At 39.3% G+C, this 19495-nt stretch overlaps 1 protein-coding gene across 6 annotated transcripts in view; it reads right to left on the minus strand.

Moving 5' to 3' along the window:
- Positions 1-2874: 2874 nt before the first annotated feature.
- LOC134822399 (cyclin-dependent kinase-like 4) overlaps positions 2875-19495 on the minus strand; it is a 152159-nt gene continuing 135538 nt past the window's right edge. For 2 of the 6 annotated variants that reach the window (XM_063833441.1, XM_063833440.1), the window contains exons 6-14: positions 9330-9420; positions 8995-9102; positions 7692-7784; positions 7509-7591; positions 7217-7378; positions 6997-7044; positions 6451-6495; positions 5863-6004; positions 2875-3753 (exon numbers count right to left, since the gene is read on the minus strand). In XM_063833441.1, the coding sequence (XP_063689511.1) occupies positions 3473-3753; positions 5863-6004; positions 6451-6495; positions 6997-7044; positions 7217-7378; positions 7509-7591; positions 7692-7784; positions 8995-9102; positions 9330-9420 (1053 nt within the window). In that variant the 3' untranslated portion in view covers positions 2875-3472. Of the gene's footprint in view, positions 3754-4188; positions 4399-5862; positions 6005-6450; positions 6496-6996; positions 7045-7216; positions 7379-7508; positions 7592-7691; positions 7785-8994; positions 9103-9329; positions 9421-19495 lie in introns of all 6 variants that reach the window. The other 4 variants (XM_063833444.1, XM_063833442.1, XM_063833438.1 and 1 more) reach the window with 3 other exon arrangements.

Raw genomic sequence — 19495 nt, forward strand, 5'->3', positions numbered from 1 at the left:
GAATTTAACAGGTATCAACCATCCTTAATGTTAACTGTCAATAAATAAGTGTGTTTAATGTTTAAATAAGTGTGTTTAATGTTTAATAAGTGTGTTTAATGTTTATACAACACAGTTTTATGTGTTTATTAGATTTTTATCAGTAATAATTCTTGCACAAATTAAAGTCACTTGGCAGTACTGTTATATAGTTGTGAAATGATTATGGTGAATAGAGCTGCCATTTCTCTCCACAATCGCTTGGTACGAGGTTTTATTTTATTAATAAAGGCTGAGCTAAAGCAGTCATATGTATGTAAGATAAAAAAGGTCACATCAAGCTTGAACAAAGTACTTACATGTTTTCGTCTGAAGAATCGGTCGTTATTATACCAGCATATAATAATGTTTGCCAGGAAAGAATCTCGTCCCAAGGAAAATTCTGGTTCAGCTAGTAATAATGATACTTAAAAGTTAACATTCTGGCTAACTGCTTAGAGCTAGAGCTTTACAATAATCAGAATAAACAATATACATAAAGTTAGGTCTGTTTCTGCACCAGGAATATAGAAATGAAAAGTGTGTCAAACAGTATATATTCATTCAATTAAATCAAGTGATGCAATTGGCAGAGCACAATCAAATTTTAAGTGTTGCAATTGGCAGAGCACAATTCATTGCTACCAATAATTTTTTCAAAAACATTTTAACAAAACACATGATCTACTCCATTATAGGGGCAGGGATGAGGTTGTAGATAGATTGCAAATACTTTCAAAACACCTGCAGTTCAAGGAATAATAATAACAGCTCTTTGAGTTCGATATTACAGCTAAACTAAGATAATCAAAATAAGTGGGACCAACTTAGAATCACATATCACCAGTTTTCTAGAAAATGTGATTGAAGGCCATTACTGAAATTTAAGGCAGATCTGGAGCTCTAGCTTGGAATGTGTTTGTTCTTTACCGTGCCATTCACACGATTTGATCCATGGAAGTGTCACATAAGTATACTTTTTCTAGCACAGAAACACATTTAAGCAAGGCTTGAATAGTTTACTGTAATTTCGATAAGTTGCATGAGTGAAATGATCTGATAAAAGAGTAAAACTTTCAAATTCTATCCAGATCTATAAGTGTAAAAAGATATTTACTCTAAGAGACATCCACTGTACTATCATTACCCTACTAGAACAAGTTTCTTTAAGTCTCAAACACATCAAAGCCAAAAGGAAGTAGCACTAACTCAGTTACATTAAATAACCACTCAAGATTAATTAGTAAGCTCACTTTCATTCTACGAAACAACTACTATCAAACTAAATATAATACGGTGTAGCATTGAAGCTTTGTGCTAGGAGTGGGAACAGAAAAACATGCGATCAAAACGCGACAAGGTCAAATTAAATGGGCAATAAAATTATAATAAAAACCAGGCGACAACGATTTTTGTTAAATCTCTTAAAATGCGCGGCGTAGTGTAGTGCGTCCTTTGAAAACCAAATAAAAATTATTTTTTATCAAAATATTAGAAAAAAAAATTACGGTATGATGCAAATCTTGTGTAAAAAAATGTGATAAACAATATGCTGTAAAAAACTTTCGTAAAAAATTTTAAAAAACATGATCCCTACCCTATTTCGTGAATTTATAATTTTTGGGATTTTGACAGGATAAAATTTTTGTTAAAAGCCTATCCATTTGTCAAAATTTTTGTCATGGTATTATGTGACTCTATTCAATGAGATCATTATCCTTTGATGTACTGTGTAATATATTGGAGTTTATTAAGGGATACAAATATTTGTAGGTTTATAACTGATAACCTACAAAGACGCGCGCTGAGCTGGAGTCATTGTATAATAATTTGTAACGTATAACTATCGATAATAAATAAGATCAACTAAGTCTAAACCATATGGTACCAAGTTAATTCAATTGTAAAATCTTTCCAAAAACAAACAATGTTTCAGGACAAAATTAAAAATCCATTTACAAATATTCATAGCTTCAAGCTTAAAGTTTAAGTAAGACATACATTATATAAAAATTATTTAATTACATATGCATAATAATAATATGTTGTGTAATAGTCGAGCGTGTCTTTTTAAAGATGAGTCATTTGTAGTATCGATAAGAAAATCCCTGTACAAATAGCTTTCAGTACTAATCCGATTTATGTTGTATAACACTGAAGACACTGCACGCGCAGTGAACCACGTGTAACGAGCATTAAGGTCTACCGAAGTTCGTAGGGCGCGAAACTTTTTATATTGACGTGTTTGCGCTTCCTGAGTGAAGAGCTCGCGCCGGGCAATGCAATGGCAATGAGCATTGGTCGCACTTTTTTCAGTGCGATGCAAGTCGTATTTCAAATTTACTCTAGCCGCCCGAATATAGATTCGGCAGTTAATGGCAGGTAAGGAGCTGAGCGCCGCCCCGCCCAGTAAGTAAAAACAATTTTATTGCATTTTCCTCACTGTAAATTGCATTATATTAATTGCATTATATTAATGCACACGTGCAATGTATTTACTTGCTTGGCACTTTCCTGGCACGCTAAAGCATTCTACACTCGATTTTAAATGTATCTAGTTATTATTACTGCAAGTATATTGCTCGTTTCTCTTATACCTATATCTTACTGGGCCGCGCTCAGCCTGTCATCCCGCCTAATCTCTATGTTTATGAACGTGATAGCCTGAGGTCCCCAGGTAAACCTATATCCCAATGCAAGAAGCTCGGCGTGCCAAGCTAATCTAGTTACTCCTGTTTTCACGTAAATTTAAGCCAATGCATATTTAGTAAGGCCAGCTAATTGTACTTGTATTTTTGATTTTGTACTATAAAATTTACTCCTAACTTGTTTGTTGTTCGAAATTAAATACGTTTTATACCAGGTGCTGCAGGCAGCCCTATAAAATGAATATCATAAATTGGATAATATACAATATATTAAGTTACCAATACCAATTAAATCTAAACTCAATAAATCTTCAATCAACATTCATCTTGATATGTTTGATAATATCAATTCTATGTCAAATCGACACTGACAGCTGAAAATAATATCAGTTACATTACTACTCTTAATGATCAATTTCTATTCTGATCAAGGTTCATTTTTACATTTGCAGCAAGATTACAACCTTTAATCTCATCTCAAAACTTAAATTAAAACTCTTATCTGAACCATTTACAGAGCATGGACTAAAGTTACTGCAAGTCAAGTCATGAAATCAATGTTACAGTGCATACGAAACAAATGAAAATGACAATAAATATCACCAATCAACAACTAAATCTACAGCTACAAAAAATTGGGCTCGAAATCCAGCGTCTTTCAGTGGTTTGCAAGGAGGAGGATCATAATCACATCACAAAGACCCTCCATAAAATGCCGCCCTGGCTCAGTAACGTCATTACCACGACATCAGACATGGCGGGTGTTCAACTTCATCCCCACAACACTGTGGGTCCCTCAACCTCCACTACTTGAAGTTATCGTACGGATGGTGGAAGCTGTCCCGTGTGTTATGTCTCGTTTCGAAGCCCCTCTCCGGGAATCCCCCTCTAAACCCCGCACCCGGCTCGAAATGTCCAGCCCTGAAATCCACATCAGCGAAATGTTTAGAGTTCTGATAGTGCAGATCGGGGTGGGAGAACTTGTGGTCGAGAGGTTTAAGTTGTTTGGGAGGTCCGGGTTCCTCGTTAGATCTTGACATGATGGCGGGAAGTTGTCGGTATTTGCTGTCCAGAACTCTAGTGTTTCCTGGGGATAAGGGAGTTAGGGAAACAGAAAGTTATTATAAATGTTAATTCTGTGTATATTTTGTGAGTGATTAGAACAAGTTAGTCAGCAAATACAAAAGAAGCAGCTGAAAGTTTCAGCAGCTGAAACGTTTGAAGGAGTTTTTCCATCATTGTCAGCTCAACTGCGTATGTAAACTCAGCTTTCAGTCCAAATAAGCGAATTCTAACTAAACCAACAGAGTGAATCTTAGGTAATTTGTTCAGCATTCCTTGTACTGGCCACTGGGATTTTGAACCCTCGCATAATTTTATTCCGAGTTCCTCCAGTTTTAACTAAAAGCAAATATAATGGCCCAGCATTAGTGAGTTAGCATTAGAGAGTTAGCATTAGAGAGTTAGCATTAGAGAGTTAGCATTTAGCAGACTGCGGCAAAACGGAGCAATGAAGCGTTACCCTTGTCCGCCATCTTGAAATGTTTGTTGAGTTCAGGAATGCCAGTACGGAGTTCAGGAATGCCAGTACGATTGTGCGGTTTAGGGGAGGGTTGAAGAGACGAGGGGTGGTGAGAGGGGGCTAGAGAGGTGGCTCCCAAGCTACACTGACTGATGTTAGAGCGCAGGAGGGGACGCTGCACTCTACCCACCACCAGACTCCTGTCCCTTTCTGCCAGGGTACATGTAGGGTTTTATTATGGCCCCTTACAAAGTTTACTTTATATTGGTTTCCAAATATCAGCTGAACATCTTGTTGAACTTTAGTTTTTAATTGACCATCTTGGCAAATAAGCAATCACAATACTGTGGACTACATATTTGTGCTGCAAAATCTGGATAATTTATCATATAGTGAAAAATGTACAACGTAACTTTAACTTGCAAAGAGGTACAGTATAGTACGGCACGTAACTTTAACTTGCAAAGAGGTACCGTATAGTACGGCACGTAACTTTAACTTGTAAAGAGGTACCGTATAGTACGGCACGTAACTTTAACTTGTAAAGAGGTACAGTATAGTACGGCACGTAACTTTAACTTGTAAAGAGGTACAGTATAGTACGGCACGTAACTTTAACTTGCAAAGAGGTACAGTATAGTACGGCACGTAACTTTAACTTGCAAAGAGGTACCGTATAGTACGGCACGTAACTTTAACTTGCAAAGAGGTACAGTATAGTGCGGCACGTAACTTTAACTTGCAAAGAGGTACAGTATAGTGCGGCACGTAACTTTAACTTGCAAAGAGGTACCGTATAGTACGGCACGTAACTTTAACTTACAAAGAGGTACAGTATAGTACGGCACGTAACTTTAACTTGCAAAGAGGTACAGTATAGTACGGCACGTAACTTTGACTTGCAAAGAGGTACAGTATAGTACGGCACGTAACTTTGACTTGCAAAGAGGTACAGTATAGTACGGCACGTAACTTTAACTTGCAAAGAGGTGCCGTATAGTGCGGCACGTAACTTTAACTTGCAAAGAGGTACAGTATAGTGCGGCACGTAACTTTAACTTGCAAAGAGGTACCGTATAGTACGGCACGTAACTTTAACTTACAAAGAGGTACAGTATAGTACGGCACGTAACTTTAACTTGCAAAGAGGTACAGTATAGTACGGCACGTAACTTTGACTTGCAAAGAGGTACAGTATAGTACGGCACGTAACTTTAACTTGCAAAGAGGTGCCGTATAGTACGGCACGTAACTTTAATTTGCAAAGAAGTACAGTATAGTACGGCACGTAACTTTGACTTGCAAAGAGGTACAGTATAGTACGGCACGTAACTTTAACTTGCAAAGAGGTGCCGTATAGTGCGGCACGTAACTTTAACTTGCAAAGAGGTACAGTATAGTGCGGCACGTAACTTTAACTTGCAAAGAGGTACCGTATAGTACGGCACGTAACTTTAACTTACAAAGAGGTACAGTATAGTACGGCACGTAACTTTAACTTGCAAAGAGGTACAGTATAGTACGGCACGTAACTTTGACTTGCAAAGAGGTACAGTATAGTACGGCACGTAACTTTAACTTGCAAAGAGGTGCCGTATAGTACGGCACGTAACTTTAATTTGCAAAGAAGTACAGTATAGTACGGCACGTAACTGATGATGACGTCACACCAACCTGGAGGCTCGAAGGCGACTGCGTTAGGTTTAAGAGAGATGTGGGGGAGGATGTGCTCAGTTTCGTGAGGAATGTTAGGTATGTTATGAGGTATAGGGTTGTTAGGTCGCTCTGATTGTAATACTGCTTGGTTACTTGCAGGCTGAAATATTGTCAAGTGTTAATTTTACTTTTGCTGTCACCTTGGAAGCAGTCTCAAAACATATAACTTCTGTGACAATGTCACGTGGCAGAGTGATGACGTCACGCGACAGAGTGATGACGTCACGTGACAGTGTCACACACCAAGACAACAAGAGAATAAGAGACAAGTTAAAGGATAATAGACACCATAACATCACATTATACATATTATATATCACATCACATTGCAGTTACAACAGATTAGTATGTGTTATATGCAGGTTCTCAAGTTAAAGACAAGGTATACGGTGGTTTAATGTGAAAAGTTATGACGTCACGTGACAAAGTGATGACGTCACGAGACAAAAGGATGACATCACGTGACAAAGTGATGACGTCACGTGACAGAGGGATGACGTCACGTGACAGAGGGATGACGTCACGTGAATAACAATATTTGCTTACCCAGCCTTCCTTTAAAATACGTCGTGAACTTCTGTGGGACGGGGACTGTCCGGCCGTTAGATTTTTCATAAATTGTTTTCTTACATTTTACTTTTTAAAACTCTTTTATAATTAACATTTCACATTTCCCGTCCTACAATTCTTATTTAACACCTTACATTTCATCTCAAATCACACAGACGTTAATCAAACATATCAGGGTGTAGACTTGTCGGCGCGAGAAAACATTCTCATACCCTAACCCGACGAGGCCCGGACCCATGACATATAATAGTAGTAGTAGTAGTATATATAGTATACAAATTGTATACACTATTATACTACTATTACCACTACTACTATAACAGCAATGTTACGCATGGGTGGGAACATCTTAATTTAGGCTATGTTGCAATCTAACTATTAACTACATTGACTGCTACTGACTACGTGACTATTGACGACTACTAGATCTACTCAAGTGCTACCGAAAACAACAATTACGTTGCTTATATTATGAGGCTCAAAACAAATATTAATTTTAATAATGATTAAATAATTTCTTACCTTCAGTTTCTTTTCAAAGTTTGATTTCTTCTCCATATTGACAAGTCGCTGTAAAAATGGGAAATTAGAGGAAAAACAGAAAAACTTTCGACTGTGTTTAAAATATGATTTGCCGTGTAACTATAAATTACTCATCATCATCAGTTTTAGTAACGGATATAATAATATCACGCATTGTTGTGTTGTTGTGACGTGATGTTGTGTTGTCGTGACGACTCACCGCAAGTTCTATTTCGAACCACTCTCTAAATCCGTCGAAGTAAGAATGGTTGAGGAGGTCCTCGCATGTTGCCCGCTTGTTGGGATCCATCACAAGACAGAGTTGCAGGAAATCCATCGCTTGCTTTGGGACATCTACTCCCATTCGTTCGTGTAGCGATTCCTGGTATCGTTATCGAATTATTTGTTGGTTATATTTAATAAAGTAACTTCAAGTAAGCAATCGATATTTGGTTTGAAGATATTCCATGTACTTGAAAATATATTAAATAATTAATATTTATCATACTTACATAGCGTTCAGGATCCTTCAATTCAACTCCTTTGAAGTACGAACTGTTATTGTATATCTTCAGATGTCTTGGCAGCAAATCACCTGAGATAATCACAAGTATTATCTTTAGATATGTTCTGATCTTCTTCAAAACAAGGCCGTGAAACGTTTGCAAAGGATTGAGCTATTCACTAATACTAACCCAGAGTTTTTCTGATAAGGTATATCTGGTCAACGTCTCCTGTTTTACCGGGCCACAGCGGCTGCCCTGTCAGCAGCTCACTAAACACACAACCTGTAAAATAGTCTATAGAGAGAGGGGAGAGATGGGGAGAGAGAGAGAGGGAGAGAGAGAGAGAGGGAGAGAGAGAGAGGGGGAGAGAGGGGGAGAGAGGGAGGGGCAGAGGGGGAGAGAGAGGGAGAGGGGGAGAAATGGGAGAGAGGGGGAGAGAGGGAGAGGGGGAGAAATGGGAGAGAGGGGGAGAGAGGGAGAGGAGGGGGGGAGAGAGTGAGGGGAGAGAGAGCGAGAGGGGGAGAGAGAGAAGGGGAGAGAGAGAGAGGGGAGAGAGAGAGGGGGAAGGGGGAGAGGGGGATAAATGGGAGAGAGGGGGAGAGAGGGAGAGGAGGGGGGAGAGAGTGAGAGGGAGAGAGAGCGAGGGAGAGAGAGAGAGAGAGGGGGAGAGAGAGAGGAGGAGAGAGAGAGGGGGAGAGAGGGAGGGGCAGAGGGGGAGAGAGAGGGAGAGGGGGATAAATGGGAGAAAGGGGAGAGAGGGAGAGGAGGGGGGGAGAGAGTGAGGGGGAGAGAGAGCGAGAGGGGGAGAGAGAGAGAGGGGGAGAGAGAGAGGAGGAGAGAGAGAGGGGAAGAGAGGGAGGGGCAGAGGGGGAGAGAGAGGGAGAGGGGGAGAAATGGGAGAGAGGGGGAGAGGGGGGAGAGAGGGGGAGAGAGGGATGGGCAGAGGGGGAGAGAGAGGGAGAGAGGGACAGAGGGGGAGAGAGAGAAGGAGAGAAGGATAGGGAGAGAGAGAGAGGGAGAGAGAGCGATGGAGAGAGAGAGAGGGGGAGAGAGAGAGAGAGAGAGCGAGAGAGGAGGAGAGAGAGAGGGGGAGAGAGAGGGGGAGAGAGAGGGAGAGGGAGAGAGGGAGAGGGGGAGAGAGGGAGAGGGAGAGGGGGAGAGAGGGAGAGGGAGGGGAGGGGAGAGAGTGAGAGAGGGAGAGAGAGAGGGAGGGAGATAGGAGAGAGAGAGAGAGAGAGAGAGAGAGAGAGAGAGAGAGAGAGAGAGAGAGAGAGAGAGAGAGAGAGAGAGAGAGAGAGAGAGAGAGAGAGAGAGAGAGAGAGAGAGAGAGAGAGAGAGAGAGAGAGAGAGAGAGAGGAGAGAGAGAGAGAGAGAGAGAGAGAGAGAGAGAGAGAGAGATAGAGGGAGAGAGGGGGAGAGGGGAGATGGAGAGAGGGAGGGGGAGGGGAGGGGGGAGAGAGTGAGAGATACTCAAGTAGAAGAGATGACTGACCTACAGCCCAAACATCTACTGGAGGACCGTACTGCGTATCTCCGACTAGCAACTCTGGCGCTCGGTACCATCGTGTAGCTACGTAATCTGTGTACTCTTCCTCTCCATCTGGGTGTAATGAGGTCACGTGGTGTTGTGATGACGTCACGTGGTGTTGTGATGACGTCACGTGGTGTTGTGATGATGAATGGTGATGCTTTGAGTAGGAACTGACACTCTGACAGATATTATGAGTTGACCTACGAGTTCCTAATCTGCTCTGTCATTCCTAATAGATTATCATCGGATACCAAGCATTTTAATAGTCCTAGATGATGAATATTATATTGACTTACTGAGGAGCCTCGCAAACCCGAAGTCGCACAACTTTACGATTCCACTTTTTGTGACCAGGATGTTCTCGGGCTTCACATCTCTGTGTATGCACTGAAACGAAAATTACAAATAGTTATCAACTTTATCTTTCATTAATTTTCATTAATTGGAAATCTTGTTCAAGCACGCAAAACATCACATGATAGTTAAAATGTTTAGAAAACACTATTATTCCAAAGTTAGCTAAGCGCGCCAAACATTTCGCATGACACGCGCGCTACACTGACTGCTGAAATGCTCCTTTTTATAATTAACGAATTTTCGCGTTTTCCATGCAGTGAGATTGGACTGCATTATTTGGTGACTTAGACAACATAGCCTGTCACGGTGGTAAACATGGCGCTTATTGTGAGATTCACCAATTCCCAGGCCACTCTTACCAATGACCTAACAGATTCGAGCCAAATAACACTACGATAATTGATAAGTGCTTGGTTATTGGCGAATTATCGTCACTAACGGTTGGGCGTGTCCTACATTTGATCACATACATTATATACCTTAAACTAAAGACCTTAGAAGCATAGAATTGAAAACATTGCGTACACAGTATAGAACTAGCTACATTAGAGGAAACAGTTTGCAACCTATGTGCAGCTTATTAATAGCACGGTAACAGAATGTGTTGATATTACACGCGTAAAACGAGGAAAGTGTTTACTAATAATTTGTAAGAACCCAGGGGGTAGCTAGCAAGTACAGGGTAGTACAGTGCAGTACAGGGGGTAGCTAGCAAGGTAACAAGCATATTACATGATCTTACTGCATACAATGTTATTTACTGTTTATGTCAAGGTTATATTACCGTAATTGTGCCATTAATACACCAGTACCATATATCATTGTGCCATGAATTAATGGCACAATAATATATGGTACTGGTGTATTAATGGCACAATAATATATAGTACTGGTGTATTAATGGCACAATAATAGATAGTACTGGTGTATTAATGGCACAATAATAGATAGTACTGGTGTATTAATGGCACAATAATAGATAGTACTGGTGTATTAATGGCACAATAATAGATAGTACTGGTGTATTAATGGCACAATAATAGATAGTACTGGTGTATTAATGGCACAATAATAGATAGTACTGGTGTATTAATGGCACAATAATATATAGTGCTGGTGTATTAATGGCACAATAATAGTCTACTGCTTGAAAGCTTAATAATAAACTGTGAAAGAGTGGTCAAGGTAAATAAAACTATTCCGATACAACCAAAGAAATAGCTTACGTAAAAGGTAACATGCATAAGGAATTAAAAGGAGGCCTCACACACACACTATAATTACATGAAGTCATTAACTGTGAAATTATGCCAGTGTTTGAGGATACACGCTGGCTGACAATCAATAAATAATTTAAGATATCTATGTAAGATCTTCCGTTCAAAATTCTGGGTAATCAGTTTATCAATTAATAAATTCAGTAACTACTTCAGTGCATACTGTAAACATAGTGATATTAACTATAAATTCAGTAACTACTTCAGTGCATACTGTAAACATAGTGATATTAACTATAAATTCAGTAACTACTAACTAACTACCTACTCAGTAACTACTGAGGAAGATTTGCATATCCTATGCAGTAGGATATACAGTATGACCTATACAGTTCGCCTACAAATACTCCATACGAAGGTTTCACAGGTACGTTGAATTGAAGGTTAGGAAAAGTATTATTAAATCAAAGTTCTAAACAAGGGATAGTTAAAAACAACGCACAGGTCTAATCATTCCCTAAAACAAATACCTAAAATCAAAAACTTCATTGTAATTTCTGCCAATATCTCTTGTCGTAAGCTAAATTACGGAGATAATACAGATCAAAAATATTATTCATAGGAAAAGTAACGACTTTAAAACTCAAATCACGTCGTTTGTCATATAATTTAGTGTAGAAACGATTGTTCAAAAATTTTGACGACGACATTTCTTGATTTAGACATTAATATTTTGAATCAAAATATTAATGTCTAAATCAAGAAATGTCGTCGACAAAAGAGTTTGTTAAAACTACAATCTTCAACTCTACAGGGTAAATATCCTTTCAAATTATATCGACAGTCTTATGTAGTAATATATAGTATAGTAATATATAGTAGTACTATAGTAATATAATATAGTATATTAATATTATATAGTATAGTAATATATAGTATAGTAATATATATTATAGTAATATATAGTATATTAATATATAATATAGTAATATATAGTATAGTAATATATAGTATATAATATACATTGTGTATATATAATATTCATTGTGTATATATAGTATAGTATATAGTATATAATATACATTGTGTATAATGTATAGTATAGTATATATAGTATATAGTATATAATATACATTGTGTATATAAAATATATATTATACATTGTGTATATATAGTATATATTATATAGTATATAATAATAGGGAGCTACTTTATCACGTGACAGACATTTTACAAATCTAATTTTCGTGATTTTGGAGGACTTGAAATAGACATATTGTCCGACAAATAAGTCTATAAATAAGTCTATAAATGAGTCTGATTTTGAAAAGGTTTGGGAGACTAAGAGGGAGCTAAATTATGTTCAATGAATGGTTACTGCAATACTGTTTGTGATTTTTGGAATTAGCTATAACAATCATACATATTATTCCATATAAGGGGAAATGATTGAAATCATGATGTGGTATTATAGAGTAAAATAGAGTTGTACGGCGGCTTGGTTAACAGTTCCTGCAACTCTGGGGTAAAAATGTAGTATTTCGAGTGGGATATAATATCAAGTACACCGGCACCACGTGACGTGACGTCACACCACGTGACACCAGCTCCTGGCACTTGAGTGGTACAGTTAGTAGTACTAGTAGTTCTAATAACCAGCTGGTTAAAGTAAGAACTGTGCTCTGAAGGTATGGGAGAATAAAGTGTAACCTGACACGGCAAACTCCCCTACCAACCTTAATACCACCCCTCTATCCTACCCTTAATACCACCCCTCTATCCTACCCTCCATACCACCCCTCTATCCTACCCTCCATACCACCCCTCTATCCTACCCTCCATACCACCCCTCTATCCTACCCTCCATACCACCCCTCTATCCTACCCTTAATACCACCCCTCTATCCTACCCTCAATACCACCCCTCTATCCTAGCCTTAATACCACCCATCTATCCTACCCTCCATACCACCCCTCTATCATATCCTTCATACCACCCCTCTATCCTACCCTCCATACCACCCCTCTATCCTACTTTCCATACCACCCCTCTATCCTACACTTAATACCACCCCTCTATCCTACCCTTAATACCACCCCTCTATCCTACCCTCAATACCACCCCTCTATCCTACCCTCAATACCACCCCTCTATCCTACCCTTCATACCACCCCTCTATCCTACCCTCAATACCACCCCTCTATCCTACCCTCAATACCACCCCTCTATCCTACCCTTCATACCACCCCTCTATCCTACACTTGTTACCAACCCTCTATCCTACCCTTAATACCACCCCTCTATCCTACCCTTCATACCACCCCTCTATCCTACCCTCAATACCAACCCTCTATCCTACCCTTCATACCACCCCTCTATCCTACCCTCCATACCACCCCTCTATCCTACCCTCCATACCACCCCTCTATCCTACCCTTCATACCACCCCTCTATCCTACCCTTCATACCATCCCTCTATCCTACCCTTCATACCATCCCTCTATCAAACCCTTAATACCACCCCTCTATCCTACCCTCAATACCACCCCTCTATCCTACCCTTAATACCACCCCTCTATCCTACCCTCAATACCACCCCTCTATCCTACCCTCAATACCACCCCTCTATCCTACCCTTCATACCACCCCTCTATCCTACCCTTCATACCACCCCTCTATCCTACCCTCCATACCACCCCTCTATCCTACCCGTGATACCACCCCTCTATCCTACCCTTCATACCACCCCTCTATCCTACCCTTAATTTCAAATATTCTACATTTTTCTACATTGTTCTCATTTTATGGTTCACGCTAAAATGATAGCAATGACATTCTAACCTAATATACACTGACATATGACATTATAAGAGCGGAGAGAAACAGTGCACTAGTGGTTACTATGACAACTGTCCGGGACCAAATGACAGACAATCTATAACTCTATCGAACTGTATACCGTTTAAATTCATGGCAATTACCTATATTGGAGGAAGATGCCTTAATAAAGACTGATGGATAGCGTGTACTACAGAGTAGTGTAGGTTAGTCGTCAAGATATGAAGCTAGTACATACTACTCGCTTATTAGCATCTTTACTTTTTTACATTTATCATTTATACATGGAATATTCAAGTTACTGTGAATATAGCGGACCTAAATAGTGGACTTAACTACGACTTAGACTTATGTTTTGCTAGGTGGCACTGTTGTTAACTTGGAGTGGTGAGGATAGTAGTACCTGTTATAACGGTATAATGACTTGGCAAGGAAACACCCTGTTAAAAACAATCTTCATCATAACACTCTCCATCTGTTTATATCACTCACCAAAATCCTTTATATAACTTCACGTGACGTCACACACGTTAACACGTGACGTCACACACATTACCACGTGACGTCACACACGTTACCACGTGACGTCAGACACCCAATATATCAGAACAGTCCCCACTCAAAACAATTAAAACGGTACGTGTTAATCTAGACGCTAGATAACAATGAACAGATATATTGGGTTACCCTGGCCGTGGCACAATGTGACCTCTCAGTTTTATACATGTATCTATACAGGTCCCGAAATAACACAGACATTCTAATCAGTCCTCAGTTCATAATTCTTAAGAACTTGTTATTCACACCAGATACCCCCCTCCTCCCACCTCCCCCCTACCCCCCCCCCCCCCCAGGTTACTAGGTTACCAGCTGGAGAAGTATCATGAGAGCCAGGTTACTAGGTTGGAGAAGTGAGGTAGCTCCCCTCAAGCTACCAACAGGTCGCCCTCAGTGACCTTAACAGAGAGAGAGGTAGCTCCCCTCTAGATGCACGTGGCTTCATTTTATCGAAATATAATGTTTGACCTGTCACAACTAAGCAATGTGCTGAGACTAAATGACACGTAAGGACTATGTGGCACGCATGAGTGAGATGCAAACAATCATCTGCTTCAATGAGTTTTAAAATGGTGGGATTGTCATAGATTGCCAAATAGATTTGCACCTCATACAGTCAGCAAACTACCTGGTTACTTGTGCGGCACCCCCCCCCCCCCCCCCCCCCCCTATAAATGTGATGTTGCTCGCAACTCAGACAATTCTATTGTGCGATTAACACTCGTTCGGAACAACAATTGCTGGTTTGGAAGTTGGTCTGAGCCATAATTAAATTAAAACCCGTGAATTAGAGCCCCGATTTAACATATAAGTTTGTGAATTTTAGAAATTTTAAAATCGCTCAGACATGCCCACGCTTAATCGCTTCATAACAGTCTTCATTAAATAGCCACAATTTTATCGAATTATCGCGCAAAGTCAATAAGAGAACTTTAGAGTAAGATCTAAAGAGGTGTATTATGGGTGCTCCATCAGCGGTACCATGGAAACACACATCAAATGGTAGGTCTGTATTGTATAATGATATGAACAATATTTACTGTCAAGTGCAGTGGATAATTAGAAACAACAATCATTTTTAAAGTGAGGGATCTAAAATTAAGCCTGGGTTTATTTGAATTTTGAATTACAAATTTTAAAAATCACGGTTTCAGCTCATTGAATTTAATTTTTATTTAGAAAGTTTTTACTCATTTTCAAACAAATTTGAAATCTACATTTTTTTCGGGTTAGCCTAGCTCAAAGATTTCGTATGAATGTTTAAACACAATCATATTATTATTATATACTATTGTACAGTGTACTGTATTATTATTATTAATCATCTGATCGGAGATGCTAATTTATTTCAGCAGAAGTTGAATGTTGATATACTACTGTACTACAATAAATGTGGTTGACGATGTAACACACCCACTTGTAGAGTGTACCTAGATCTACCCCCTTATGTGATATATATATATTATAGTAGTACTGCCTCCCAGGCAGGTCACATTGTCTCTTTAGAGGGGCACCTGTGTTATGAGACAGTCTATTGTAGAGACACTCGTCATGTCATACTCGTGACAATGTCATACTCGTGACAATGTCATACTCGTGACAATGTCATACTCGTGACAATGTCATACTCGTGACAATGTCATACTCGTGACAATGTCATACTCGTGACAATGTCATACTCGTGTTATTATACATGACACATTGACAGTTCACGAGTAATAGCACGTGCTCAAACATAGATTTTTAATTCATCATGTGTAGAAATGAGTAATACGGAATAAATTCTACTTTTTTATAACTATTGCAGCCTATTCTGAGTTCTATTCCATATAATATCTTATCATATATAAAGCGAGACGATATATATGGATGGATCCGTGCCATTTTACTGGCAACTTTAACACGACTTTTTGCAAAAACCGTAAAATATGTATATAAAACTGAAACGTTTTTGACTTGGTCAAATGTCTTAATGGCCTTCAAAGCAGCATGAAAATAAACAAGAAATGCGGCCGCTATTCTTTTGTGGATGGCCGCTCAATTTCCCGATCCGTGATGGCGTATTTTATCATATTCCATACCACCTGGGGACCCCAGTCTTTACTGTTTATAAGCATGCAGATATGGCGGAGTGACAGGCCGAGCGCCGCCCAGTTAATATAATTCCATATTGAATTTGAAAATCGTGTATATTTCTAAACATTTTTTATATGTTTATTATTTATGCAACCTGACACGGATCTGTGCAAAATAGTAATACTAACTCAAAATAATAATAATATGCTATCAATTTGTCCCTAGCGGGATGCGCACATGGTGATATTAACAATGTACTTGAACAGTTCAGCAACGCGCGCCAACAATTGTTGAGTTCAGATTATCGCGCAAAATAACTTTGCGCAGGCAGACACGTGGGCGATAACTAGACTGGGGGCGAGGGCACTTACGCACGCACGCTCGCACGCTCACTCGCAAGCTATGGTAGCTTGAAGCTACCATATATACAAAAAAAACCTCGTTCGCTAACCCTTGTCCTTGACTCTTTTGTGCCTTCGGCACTTTGAGTCATGGATCGGGAAAAAATTGGCCATGAAATAAGAATTTTAGTGCCCAAAATTTGGATCCCCAAGTAGTGTCAAAAACGCGATTTAAATAGGTAATAATTATTTCAGTCTTTTGAGTCTTGACACCATTTTACACAATTACATATCTTACTTACAATTATTGTAACTTAGACATTTTACTAATAAACGCACAATTAGCTACTATTTAACTATACAGGTTGCAAAGTAGTTTGCTTTGGCTGCAACATTGTACAGTATACATTGTACAGTACATTGTACAGTATACATTGTACAGTATACATTGTACAGTATACGAAGATAAAGATTACAAGATTTTATTTACAGTAGTTACATTAATGTAATCTTAATAATACAGACAAATCAAATAATTCTTCATCGATCATCATGACAGATTTGAACATTCAGGAAAATGCATTTTATTTATGCTTGGAGAACCCTAAATATTATTAGTAACATCTGCCAAATTTATAGTTAGTGCTTTCTGATACTGAGAAATATAATTACATTATCATTTTGTAAAAGTAATTATAATTAGCTACAATACACAGGGCCCCACTGTGCACTACACAGGGGCCCCACTGTGCACTACACAGGAGCCCTGCTGTGCATTACACAGGGCCCCACTGTGCACTGCACACTACATAGGGCCCCACTGTGCACTACACAGGGCCCCACTACACACTACACAGGGCCCCGCTGTGCACTACACAGGGGCCCCACTGTGCACTACACAGGAGCCCTGCTGTGCATTACACAGGGCCCCACTGTGCACTGCACACTACAGAGGGGGCCCACTGTGCACTACACTGGACCCCACTGTGCACTACACAGGGCCCCACTGTGCACTACACAGGGGCCCCACTGTGCATTACACAGGGCCCCACTGTGCACTACACAGGGCCCCACTACACACTACACAGGGGCCCCACTGTGCACTACACAGGGCCCCACTGTGCACTACACAGGGCCCCACTGTGCACTACACAGGGCCCCACTGTGCACTACACAGGGGCCCACTGTGCACTACACAGGGGCCCCACTACACACTACACAGGGCCCCACTGTGCACTACACAGGGCCCCACTGTGCACTACATAGGACCCCACTGTGCACTACACAGGGCCCCACTACACACTACACAGGGCCCCACTGTGCACTACACAGGGCCCCACTGTGCACTACACACTACATAGGGCCCCACTGTGCACTACACAGGGCCCCACTGTGCACTACACAGGGGCCCACTGTGCACTACACACTACATAGGGCCCCACTGTGCACTACACAGGGCCCCACTGTGCACTACACAGGAGCCCCACTGTGCACTACTAGAGTCTGATAGTCTCACAAGCATATTACACTCTGAGGTCAGGTGATTTGTGTTACAGACAGAGTGGCTGGCTCACAGCCAACAAACACTATTTTAAATACTTTAACTGTTTACAGGTTAGCGCTGGTAAACTTACTTTTTGGAATATTATTGTTGATTAAGAGTTTGCAATGTGTATATTGGACGGACACTTCGTTATATGTACTGGATTTTATCCTGACAGAACTTAAAATCAGGATTAGTCAACGATACTTGTGTAGTTAAAACTGGATAGTAATATATATCCCTCATAATGTCTACATATTATTATGTGCAGATCACGAGCTGGTCACGTGCTGGTCACGTGCTGGTCACGTGCTCTGTGTCGCGTAACACGTTTATTATTATTCCGCTGGAGTCTGCTTATCAAATATTTAGAGTGTTGTTTTCCATGACTACTGATTTGTAAACGAAATGTTTTGTAATGTTGACTACTTGACATAAATTAGGAATAATGTAGTACACGAAATGTTGACTACTAGTGACATAAATTAGGAATAATGTAGTACACGAAATGTTGACTACTTGACATAAATTAGGAATAATGTAGTACACGAAATGTTGACTACTTGACATAAATTAGGAATAATGTAGTACACGAAATGTTGACTACTAGTGACATAAATTAGGAATAATGTAGTACACGAAATGTTGACTACTAGTGACATAAATTAGGAATAATGTAGTACACGAAATGTTGACTACTTGACATAAATTAGGAATAATGTAGTACACGAAATGTTGACTACTTGACATAAATTAGGAATAATGTAGTAAACGAAATGTTGACTACTTGACATAAATTAGGAATAATGTAGTACACGAAATGTTGACTACTTGACATAAATTAGGAATAATGTAGTACACGAAATGTTGACTACTTGACATAAATTAGGAATAATGTAGTACACGAAATGTTGACTACTAGTGACATAAATTAGGAATAATGTAGTACACGAAATGTTGACTACTTGACATAAATTAGGAATAATGTAGTAAACGAAATGTTGACTACTTGACATAAATTAGGAATAATGTAGTACACGAAATGTTGACTACTTGACATAAATTAGGAATAATGTAGTACACGAAATTTTGATTACTTGACATAAATTAGGAATAATGTAGTACACGAAATGTTGACTACTTGACATAAATTAGGAATAATGTAGTACACGAAATGTTGACTACTTGACATAAATTAGGAATAATGTAGTACACGAAATGTTGACTACTTGACATAAATTAGGAATAATGTAGTAAACGAAATGTTGACTACTTGACATAAATTAGGAATAATGTAGTACACGAAATGTTGACTACTTGACATAAATTAGGAATAATGTAGTACACGAAATGTTGACAACTTGACATAAATTAGGAATAATGTAGTACACGAAATGTTGACAACTTGACATAAATTAGGAATAATGTAGTACACGAAATGTTGACTACTTGACATAAATTAGGAATAATGTAGTACACGAAATGTTGACTACTTGACATAAATTAGGAATAATGTAGTACACGAAATGTT

Source organism: Bolinopsis microptera, chromosome 10, assembly GCF_026151205.1.
Source record: "Bolinopsis microptera isolate Bmic1 chromosome 10, MBARI_Bmic_1.0, whole genome shotgun sequence".
NCBI lineage: Eukaryota > Metazoa > Ctenophora > Tentaculata > Lobata > Bolinopsidae > Bolinopsis > Bolinopsis microptera.